The sequence below is a fragment of the Notothenia coriiceps genome, unplaced genomic scaffold, assembly GCF_000735185.1.
Source record: "Notothenia coriiceps isolate Sejong01 unplaced genomic scaffold, NC01 NC01_scaffold00017713, whole genome shotgun sequence".
In the NCBI taxonomy this organism is placed as follows: domain Eukaryota; kingdom Metazoa; phylum Chordata; class Actinopteri; order Perciformes; family Nototheniidae; genus Notothenia; species Notothenia coriiceps.
The window spans coordinates 236,757-247,421 of record NW_011350414.1 but is presented as its reverse complement, the minus strand read 5'-3'; the positions used below and the strand labels follow the sequence as shown (position 1 = coordinate 247,421).

Sequence of the window (10,665 nt, the reverse complement as noted above, 5' to 3'; positions counted from 1 at the left end):
CCCCCCAATCTCCCCCTATTTCCCAATGACTCTCCTTCTCTCTTGTTCTCCTCTCCTAAGCTGTTGATTGACAACTACTGTTTCTCTAATTGGCAAGTGTGGATAGAGAAGAGTCAGGCTTATTCTCCATGGGACAGACTAAGGAAAGGAGTGTGAGAGGGAAGGGAGATGGAGGGGGGGGGACGACGACATACAAGAGAGCCTTCCAACAATAAGAGGAGATAGATGCCGAAAACAAGGAAAATGAAATGATGGAAGACATGAGGTGAGGAGGATGGAGGTGAGAGCTGAACATCTGTTTGGTAATCAGTCCCCCCCCCCTCACTGCAGTGTAACACACAATGACACCTATTTGATAATTGGTGAGCCTGCCCTCTCCCTCAGCTCTTGGTTAAATGGTTGCTTGATACAAGGAAGAGCAAAGGGACTAGCTGTTGGCAGTGCAATCTGTTTACTTGGTGCAGCTCAGGTAAAGATCCATAGCAGGTTGCGTGTGTGTGAATATGCGTGTGTGTGTGGTTTAAGCTTTAAAATCTGGTTAATAGTTACAATGAGCTCAATATGTGACTTAAAGCGTGCGTGAAATGTGTAATATAACCTCTGAGCAATGCTATTGCAAGGATAAATATGATCTCTTTTGTCTCTCTTATTTCTAGGTGGTGTCCTTAAAGAAATTGCCTCCACACACACAGACCTCCTCCTTCTTCCACGCTACAATCTTATTCTGAGTGCAGGAGCTGAAGGGAAGCACACAGAAAAAAGGAGAATGAGCTCCAGAGCTCAGAGGAGAGAAAGAAGCAATGGAGGGGGAGGAGGTGGGCCTCTTTTGCTCCGGTCTCGACCACGGGTATTCTTGGGTTGATAATACAGATGTGGATGTTATTGCTTGAGAATACGCGTAGTCGAGTGGAAGCTTTATCATCTACAGCGGACCAAAAGCAAGACTCTATTCAGGAGAGCACAAAGGCAGACACATATAAAATGTATAGCCAAGCTGAGTAGGTGACACAGACATTGGGGTGGTTTTTAATTAAGAACCCAGAGGTGACTTTTTACGAGGGGAAAGGCTTATTTTGTTCAATCAGGAAGGTTTTTAAATAGAACCGCAATCAGGGCTAGCCAAATCAAATCCAGCCACTGAAAAGGTTTTATCATCATAGATTTATCAACCATGTCACTCTTTACACCTGTGGAGGAAATGAGTTTGTTTCGCTGGCCAGGTTGAGCTTCTCCTGCAGAGGTGCTGCTGGGGGGGGGACTTGCACCATGCCACTAAGCTAAACCCCCCGGGCATTAGTTCAGGGAGCTTAACACAAAAGCCTTCAGACTCAGACGTTAATTCCAAACCTTCTTGATTACATACCCTTGTCAGTCAGCCGTGCTTACAAGTGAGCCCATAATCTTATCAGTTGATGAGTGTCTTTCACAGCCCTTCACACTCTACTCTAAACGTTTTACCAAAACAAGTTTTTGCGAAATTGGTTTCATGAATGTAAACGGCTGCGCTGACCATGGGATTGTACATTGTAACCGTGCATATCCATCATTTCCCATCCCACTTCTCTTTCACTGTTGTATTCCCTGGCTCATACTTAAAATGTGTGAGAGTTGGATGCCTTTAGCCGCAGCAACAGGAGACAGTAACACATGAGGACATGTCAAGACTTGCACCCGTGGCTGACATTTCAGCATGCGGCTCAGCTGACTGGCTGTCATGATGGGGAAACACACACACACACACACACACACACACACACACACACACACACACACACACACACACACACACACACACACACACACACACACACGTATATAAACTGCATGAGGGTACACATGATCTACATGCCAGTGGGGAAATATGGGATTGATGGATCTTATAAAAACAAGTACACAGACAGATCCCCATATGTATGAAAGCACACACACTGCAGCAAGGTTCACTGGGTCCATGTGCCAGTGGGGAAATAAGGGATTGATTGATTTTATGGGTAACTATTCTTAGTCAGAATGATGGATGTTTATGTCTTTTATTGATCAACTTGAGGTGTGGGTCTGAGGAGTTCTTCGTCATCAGGGCATGCTGATTAATCAGGAGGCAAAGGTGTTGGAATAAAACATCCTGAATTACATATTTGGTGCATTAGCATTATTGCTAAGTATTATAAATTAGAAAATCAACATTGCATTGCTAATTCAGCAGTAAATTAGCATCCGTTTGCAAATTTGCCCATGATGAATTACACTCTTAGCCTGTACTACTCCATGATTTCGCACTCCTACCTAAGCAAATCTGTTATTTATAAGTACAGAATGTAATTATAATTCATACAAATTTCGACATTGCGTTGTGTAAACTTGTTGATTCGACAAAGCCCTTTCTGTGGTTTTGTGTGTATTTGTGTATGCATGTGTGTGTGCTTCTAAGCAACAAAATGACTATTGTGAGCACAGCTCCAGGTGCCTAGCAACCGAATCGCTCTGTTTCCTTGGCAACAGTTGCCTCGCACTCACTGTGTGGGTGATTGGCAGCCTTGACAACGGAGACGGAGTGACACTTGACCTCGCGTGCTGAATGGGAGAGGAGAAAGAAGGAGCGAGGAATAGAAGAGAGGGGGAGGGAGTGGGAGGGGACGTGCAGAGACAGACGAGAGACTAAGTGATAATCATTCTCCATTGTAATCATCCTCCAGCATGTTTCATAAGGCGTCGTCAATACCTCTCCAGCTGGGGTCCATCATCAAACACAATACACAGTGCAGTGCGCGCATGCAAGGAGACACTCCACCTGGGTGGAGAGCCCGGGCAGGCACTCCACATCTCATCTATTATCACTCAGCCCTGCCCGGTGCACAGCCTCGCTACACTGTGTCTTCTTTCATTTGTGGTCTGCTTCATCCTGTGCTCTGTGGGAATGAATGGGCACTGTACTCCTCAAATTGTGTCACGGTCACAGATGCCACAGGAGAGTAGATCAGAAGTCGTGAACACGAGAAACGGGCACAGTCTTTGAATTAAAGAACTGGAAATGTGGGAGGGGGGTTTTGTGGTTCATCCATCCATTCACTAGTTGTATAGGTTTTTGTGTGAGGTTTTCTTTTAACCAAAATGATGACTACAACTGTGTATAATTGACTTTGTAACTGAGCGGTTCAAACTCAAATAAAAACTTAATTTGGAAGTCTTTGAGTTCTTTCACCTCATTCCACTTTAACTATAAACCCTTTATTATTTTAAAACACAATGTTATTTATTATCTCTGACACTTGCCGAGTTCTTGAAACCATTTTTTCTTTATTGGCTTTTATTTTATTGTTCATCTAAATCCCAACCATAATTGTGAGGTTGTCCATCCTACTGTCACCAGCTGGTGGTGCTCAGTGGTGTTAATGTTTGCGTTGTGTAATATTAGTGACTACCTTTTGTTTCATATTCCCCCATTGAAGAAAGACTTACATCCAACCAAGTTTAAACAACCACGTCTTGATCACATAAAGAGTGTGTTGGTTCTCGAAGGAAATGTAGTAGATGAAGTTCATTACACAATCAAATGAAGACACATGCTGGCATCAAGTCTTATTACTCCTTTATTTCCATGATCACAATTATCCAATTCAAAACATTAAAAGAAAAAAATACACATTTCTCTATGCTATTCAACACTGGAGGCTAATGCATGGTAAAATAAACACTGAATACTAACACTTGATTTGAGGATTTCATTTGTACTCATTTAAAAAAATGTTAACATTTAAGCCAAAAACATAAAATTAACTGAAAACAGAATTTCCTAAGAAAAATTCAGAACCTGTGAATTTAGCAGTTAAGCATAAATCTTACACATTTCCATTCCTCTCTCCAGTGGAATGACATGTTGTGACACAACGGTCTTTATGAGGATAGCTGTGGAAACAACTCGTGGCATCACTCATGAACTGTGTTTACATTCATCAAAAGAAGAAGGTCACTCACACCTTAACTTTGAAAATCTGGAGGGTTCCTTTCCTCATTTAGGCCTTGCAACTCATCTCAGTGTATAATACAGAAGGTCCATACTGTATATTCACATATTTTTCTCATAATGCTGACCAAAAATATTTAACTTTTTATTGATTTTTACATAAAAATGCCAATAGCCTGTTTTCTGACAACACAGGCTTCTTGTAAAAATGATATTTATTGAACCTAACAACATCTAGCCATTACAAACCTAAACAGAAAGACTACACAAATACATTTAAAAATAACTAATATTGAAAATAGAAAATCTCTCTCAAAGTTTGAAGATTATTCAGGTTAGATCACTATTTTTGTATAAATCTCAATAGTCAACACTGGAGTTGCAGGCTGAAACATAACAAAGAAAGAGAAGTCATGAGACAAAGGAGAGCTTCAGAGCCTCTTTGAGCTGAATACCACATAAGTGAAACTTTGGTTCACAGAACTTTAATCTTAAGTAACCATATAAAAGCTTTTAAATAAAAAGTTGTATAAATGTCCTCTGACCAGCCTGATCCTAATGGGCCCAGGATCATCAGGCACATCCTCATCCCCTCCCTGAATCACATCCTACTCCACAAAGGCTACTGATTGGCTGATTCACAGGCATCTATCCAATCACTGTACACATCAACTGCTTCCGATAGATCTGAGGAGCATGGGTTAAGGATGAAGAGAACTTGTTGCTGAAGAGTTTAAAAATGTTTTATGATGGTGCAGGATGATATGAACTTTGTAAATCAAGACTCTTCTGAAAAAGGTATTACTTATCATATTCAGACCCCCTACCCCTACTCATGTGATATCAAAATGACTCGCACATTAAGCTGGCTGTATTGGAATACACACATTTGTAAAAAATTAAGCTTTTTCAAAGCAGGCCCCAGAATGGTTATGTATTAAAAAATATAGACTTGGTATTGTGCCGTTATGTATTCGGAAAGTGAAAAGGGGAAGAAGAGATTTAATCAATTTGTTTAAGTGTGGGCAGAGATCTTTATGATGCTGGAAAAGATAGTATAGACAGTAAAGCATTTCATATAAATTATACTGGGCCCTACGTTGGATCCAGTGGAAATGCCTGCAGTGCAAACTAGCAAGAAAACATTTAAAATATTTTGTTGAACTACTATTATCAAAAACAAAAGTTAACATTGCACGCTTCAAAAACCACTGAAACTTCATTGTAAAAAAAAACGTGGTTTGAACGGTTCTGTCATTAATAATGTTATACATGTATGTAAAAGATGATGATTCGTTTGCTTAAGGATACAGGTAATGGGCGTCTGGAACTCCTCCAAGCAGACTGTGCATGATATTATTCCAGTATTTCTGGTTCTCTCCCTGTGTGCAGAAAAAGTACAACAAAAGTTAGCAACATCAACCTGAAATACCAACAAATGTAACTTGAATTAGTTGCTGATGAGTGGATTGTTTGGTGCAATTGTAAGTACATTTTGACATCACATGACTTCTCGTGGTTGCAGAACGGACAGGTGAACTGAGAGTCCAAATCGCTCATCTTCTTCTTAGTAGGGGGCTTTCTTTTAGACTTGCGACGACCCATTTCAAACAAACTAAATCAAGTCTGTGTGAGGAGGTGAGGAGTAGACAAAAACAGGCAGCTTCAACAAGGAGAACATGTGCTTGGAGGAGAATCAACAGAGTTCAAATAAAACTCTTGAATGGAAAACCACTCCAGTCGGCAGCTGCTGCCGCTCCATATTGTTAGCAACTAAAGTTAGCAGGCTAACGTTAGCATGTTTGTTGTTGATCTCCAGTACAACATAAATCGCCTCACGACGAATAGTTAAATGGACTCTAGTACGTAAACAGATTTGATAATACCTCGATTAACCGTACTTGGTAAACATGTCGGGATTGTTAAACGAGGTGTAGTAAAAGTGTAATTTGTTTACCTTTGCTCGTAGGAAATACACGTTGCTGTAGAGTAGAAAAAGCTTGCACGACACCCCGGCACCGTCAACTGTTCGCATTATATGATTGGAGGAGAGCTAATGCTTCCTGGCTAGTGATTGGCTCTCTGACACGTCAGTCAAGTCGATTGACTGTGACGAATCAACGCCTGAGACAGCCTGACCTACTCCCGCGTGGTGGCGACAGAAGCTAGCTCTCAGGTTTGTTGTGTTGTCTAAAAATACTTGTATTTTATGGTTTAACATGAGCTGAAAAAATACTCATACTTTAAGTGTGTTACATATTTTTGACATATTGACAGTTAGTGTGGTTTCCATGACATTTGTGCCGTAGTCTTGCTTCTTTCGTCAGTGTTTTGTGCTGATATGTAATGATATCTTACAAATAACCAACACCTTGTAATCAATGTCCTTGCTAAGCTAGACAAATATCGGCTTCTGTGGAATAGAAGGATATAGCATAATATTACAATTATCGACTAACGTTAGAGAGCGCTATAGCTAGACATTACTTCTTCAACCACTGATTAAATACCATTAAAAAAAAAAAAAGTGAACAACAATTTGTTTTACTTTTCCAGTTAGGTCAGGTTGCTCAGAAAGTGTGCGTTACACTACATGTTTGGATCTTAACCATCCATGATATTGTTGTAGAGATGTCAGGTATGTGGACGGTGAAGGTGGTGGGTCTGGGTGTGGTGGCCCTCTCTCTCAGCGTGGAGCTGCTGGGTTGGCTCCTCCATCGCCTCAGGCCTAAAAGAGCCCGCACTGAGGTCCTCTTCTTCCCCTCAGAGATGGCCTGCTTGGAGCACATCTTCGCTCCCTCATTGCCTCAGTAGGTGGAACTAAATTGCTACATTGAGTAAAAGAGAGCTATATGATTTTCTCTGTATCACTGTCAAGCGTGTTGTGATAATGGTTTCTAATGGAAAAATTCATAGCCCCTAGATGCTCTCAGTAAGTGGATTTAGGCAGTGCAATAACCATTCCTCATCCCAATTGTTTTTCACTTTACAGAATTGTCTTTTACCTGCTTAATAAGTACTTAAAATAAAATAATACAGAGAAACCAAAAAGTGGGGCTATAAGCATTTTTGCCAGCTTAAAATATACAACAGCATTCCTTGCTGAATAGAGCTATTGTAACTTTGCAACCTGGAAGAGAGGGTAGGAAACTGCATACACAGAAACAAGCTTGTTTAGTATACACTTTGGAGTATCAGCACACTTATTTTCTCCTGTTTTCTGCTCTTCCAGGTCATGTTGTTGCTCGTTGCCTCACGGCGTAGAGACCTCTTTCACTCGTCTTCTCCGCTGCATCTTGTCTGCTTCCTCCTCTCTGGACGTGTGTGTATTTGCCTTCTCCAACATGGACCTATGCAAGGCTGTGCTAAAACTGCAATGTAGGGGCGTCCCCATCCGAGTCCTCTGCGACAAGGACTACGCCGCCATCCATGGCTCCCAGATAGGGGTTCTTCGCAGAGCCGGTAAGAGAAACAGATCTATTTATTTTTTAAATCATCATAAATTAAACGTCCTCATGCTTGGGGATTTTAATTGTCACCTTAACGAAGCATCACTATGCCGAACAATACACCAAGCAGGTCCAGGGGGTCATATTTAGCCCTAATAGAGATATTATTTGTTACAAAAGGCACATGTACCTCACTCATTATCTCGTCATATTATACTTGAAATACGGGAACTATGACTCAGGTCTACCTCAGTAAAAGGTACTCCCGCTGTGTTCTCGGACTATTAGTGTTATTGTCAGTAAGTCCTAGATGGTTCCTAACAGGTGAATGAAAAGATGATAGGAAATATCTGGGTGAATGGAGGTTTCTACTACAAGGCTTTCTAAGAGTCAGAGTTATAATCTTGGCCTGAAAGCTCTGAAAGATGTTGTGTCATGTGTCAGAGTCCCTTTCTCTCTCAGCCCTCTGCATTTAATAAATTACTACCTCTGCATATTGTTAAGTAAGAATTAAGTAAGTAAGAAATTGGCAAGCAAGCAGCACATTTCATTAGGAAGAGTGTTTCTAAGTGTGTGTATGCTGACTGCAGACCATGTGAGAATCACGTTGGCACAATAAGCTCCTTTTTCATAATCTGTCCATTTGTGTACAGCAACCTTTTTATCCTCGAATAACTCTGTGTGTGTGTGTGTGTGTGTGTGTGTGTGTGTGTGTGTGTGTGTGTGTGTGTGTGTGTGTGTGTGTGTGTGTTGGAACTGGAGAGACATCAGACTTTAATAGCCAGTTGCATTTACTCTTTTAAGATTGCTTTTTGACTCTCTTCACTTTGAGCTGAACAAATTTTCAAAAAGCATTTACACACTGCAATTAGGGGGTCAAGGGGATATGTTTCCTGCAAGAGAAATGGTTTATCAAAAACACATTTGTGGTAATTGTTTTTCATTTTCTTTGAAGGGGCATGCACTTAACCTTTCAAGAGAGAATTTGCATGTCTCTCTTGAAAGTTTTTCCTGCAGTCCAATCTGCAAACCCAATATTTTATCATACAAAAATAATGCTTCTGTCTTAGATAGTTTCTCTTGAACACAATAGAAAATAAAAAAATTTATTTACAAACTCTTAAAACATTTTGTATTTGTTCTGTATTAGAACTTGTATTAATGTTTTTTTTACTTTGCAGACCTTTAGTAAGCAGACTTGTATTTGCAATACTCAACACTATCAGAATATGAACATATTTGTTTTTTTTTAAAAGGTGAGAGTAATCATAGAAAAACATACATATTGTATATTTGAGAAATCAAGACAAGTGAAATAAATATAAAGGTTTAAAATGTATGTCAGATGTCATAGCTCCTTCTTGGGTTTCTCTATGAAAATGATTCTTCTTCTCAGTCTGTACAAGAAAAAGGAAGTGGAAAATGAAAACATTCATGTGACTTTAAATGATAAATGTACTGCTATACCATAATGTCTCCCTAGGTTTGTAAGGGGACAACAACTATTTACAATTTGCCTCATTCACCCATTTACACACATTGTTGCAATGGGGATAACTAGTCTGTAGAGAAGTGCTGAGGTTTAAAGGCACTTGTTTTCTACAAATATAAACCATCTATTTGTTTCCTCTGGTCAGGTCAGAACATTATGTCGTATTCAACATCCCTGCTTTACATTGAGGTTTTTTGAGCGCAACCTAGAAAAACATTGCACACACTGAAGAACAATCTCTTAGCCTAAAACACTATTCTCCAACCTCCTCTCTTTACTTGCTGTAACAAATGTAAATGTCTCCTCTGTGGGACGATTGAAGGTGTTCTGATTCTGGTTCTCCCCTCTCTGCTCCCCAGGGATCTGTGCGCGTTGCGACCTGGGCTCTGTGTACATGCATCACAAGTTTGCGGTGGTGGACAACCGGCTGCTCATCACCGGCTCCCTCAACTGGACGATGACAGCGGTGCAGAGCAATAAGGAGAACGTCATCGTCACCGAGGATCCGGACCTGGTGGGTCCATTCCTTAAAGAGTTCCAACGTTTATGGCTGCACAGCGATCCAGCCCAATACTTCCACTTAAGTGACCCAAAACCTGCTGACAAACCTACCATACCCAGCACTGACAAGCCATGATGAGTAATAAGTCAGAGCTCTTCAACGTTTGAAGTAGAAGGTATGCATGTAAAAACCGTTTGGTCAGCTGGGCCATAAAGCATTTAGAGACTTTTATATGTTCTTATTTTACGAAACAGACTGTTGCTTTTGGCCAAAGTAACAATGTTACTGTTCAAGCTGATACAGGTTTTATTTTAAATATGTATCGGAAAATGTTCTGCATGTGAGAGTTCCTGTACATTTTGTACTTTTTGGCACAGAACTAAGATGAGCCTAATATCCATTGCTTCTATAGAGAATGCTTCTGTTTTTGTTTAGAACATTTCTTAATTAAAAAAAACATTTAACTGTTGTATTTTCTGTATATTATGTCACAGGTCGACATTGCATGTTTAGAGTTTTTGTCAATCTTCTTCTTTGTGTTCATAAAGCTAGGTAAGAAAAACGTTTCACAGTGAGTGTATTCTTCCAGTCTGAAGTACACTTTCTGTAAATAGTGTGTTGTTTAGTGTCTGCTACTGCAGTCTCAGGGACGATGTGTTGCCAAGTACAAATAAAAAAAGTCTTTCCCACTGCAGTTTTGGCAGGTTGTTTGCATCACTGCCCTGCAGCTGTAGATTTTCTCTTGCTCCAACATGATTTACTCTGTCTCATTCGCAATCAGGCCTTACAGCAGAGAAGCATGCTGGTTCTCTCGCTGCTAAACAAAACCGTTCTTTGTGCTTTGCAAACCCAAGTAGAGCTTATCCCGTTTGGACATGAAAGATGTGCCTGGGTGCATGACTCCCCTGCATTGCTCACAGTCAGGATGATGCTTGTTGAAAATACCAGAACTTGGGTTTGTCTGATTCAAGACTCGTAATATTTCAGAGATTTACATCTTAAAGTTTAGCGTTTAAAATGGGAATGTTAGACCTTACGAATCAGCTGCTATATTTTAGCCACGGTATTAATGTGACCTATTAAACGGAGAGGTCATGAGTTTGGATGCGTTACTTGTGCAGCGTAATGCCTGTCCCATTCAACACTGTTTACAGCAGGGACGCATAAAAGTAACTAATGAGTCTGCGTCAATTACGACAGAATAGTTCCGGAAATAAAGTGAGTCAACCTTCAAATTAAAAGTCTGGCAGCACAACTGCTC

At 40.4% G+C, this 10,665-nt stretch overlaps 2 protein-coding genes across 3 annotated transcripts; one reads left to right on the top strand and one right to left on the bottom strand.

The window, feature by feature from the left end:
* Positions 1-3,569: 3,569 nt before the first annotated feature.
* elof1 (elongation factor 1) lies at positions 3,570-5,996 on the bottom strand. The gene is made up of 4 exons (XM_010777045.1): positions 5,919-5,996; positions 5,454-5,587; positions 5,273-5,343; positions 3,570-4,648 (listed from the first exon to the last, which is right to left on the bottom strand). Exons 2-4 carry the CDS (start codon positions 5,564-5,566, stop codon positions 4,584-4,586), a joined length of 249 nt encoding a protein of 82 aa, XP_010775347.1. The 5' UTR covers positions 5,567-5,587; positions 5,919-5,996; the 3' UTR covers positions 3,570-4,583.
* A 41-nt stretch (positions 5,997-6,037) lies between these two features.
* pld6 (phospholipase D family, member 6) lies at positions 6,038-10,098 on the top strand. Of its 2 annotated transcripts, none has more exons than XM_010777048.1 (4): positions 6,038-6,137; positions 6,729-6,771; positions 7,194-7,423; positions 9,262-10,092. In XM_010777048.1, exons 2-4 carry the CDS (start codon positions 6,731-6,733, stop codon positions 9,537-9,539), a joined length of 549 nt encoding a protein of 182 aa, XP_010775350.1. In that variant the 5' UTR covers positions 6,038-6,137; positions 6,729-6,730; the 3' UTR covers positions 9,540-10,092. The 2 variants fall into 2 exon arrangements, with proteins under 2 accessions (XP_010775350.1, XP_010775349.1); XM_010777047.1 differs by having other exon boundaries at positions 6,047-6,137; positions 6,591-6,771; positions 9,262-10,098.
* The last annotated feature ends 567 nt before the right edge of the window (positions 10,099-10,665 follow it).

Bases quoted from the DNA above. Each gene is read 5' to 3' on its own strand.
- elof1 (XM_010777045.1), bottom strand. From the start codon at position 5,566: ATGGGTCGTCGCAAGTCTAAAAGAAAGCCCCCTACTAAGAAGAAGATG. The intron at 5,344-5,453 runs GTACTTACAATT...TTCTGCACACAG, and splicing joins AAGTCATGTGATGTCAAAAT to GGAGAGAACCAGAAATACTG. The intron at 4,649-5,272 runs GTATCCTTAAGC...CATGCTCCTCAG, and splicing joins GTTCCAGACGCCCATTACCT to ATCTATCGGAAGCAGTTGAT.
- pld6 (XM_010777047.1), top strand. From the start codon at position 6,593: ATGTCAGGTATGTGGACGGTGAAGGTGGTGGGTCTGGGTGTGGTGGCC. The intron at 6,772-7,193 runs GTAGGTGGAACT...CTGCTCTTCCAG, and splicing joins TTCGCTCCCTCATTGCCTCA to GTCATGTTGTTGCTCGTTGC. The intron at 7,424-9,261 runs GTAAGAGAAACA...TCTGCTCCCCAG, and splicing joins AGGGGTTCTTCGCAGAGCCG to GGATCTGTGCGCGTTGCGAC.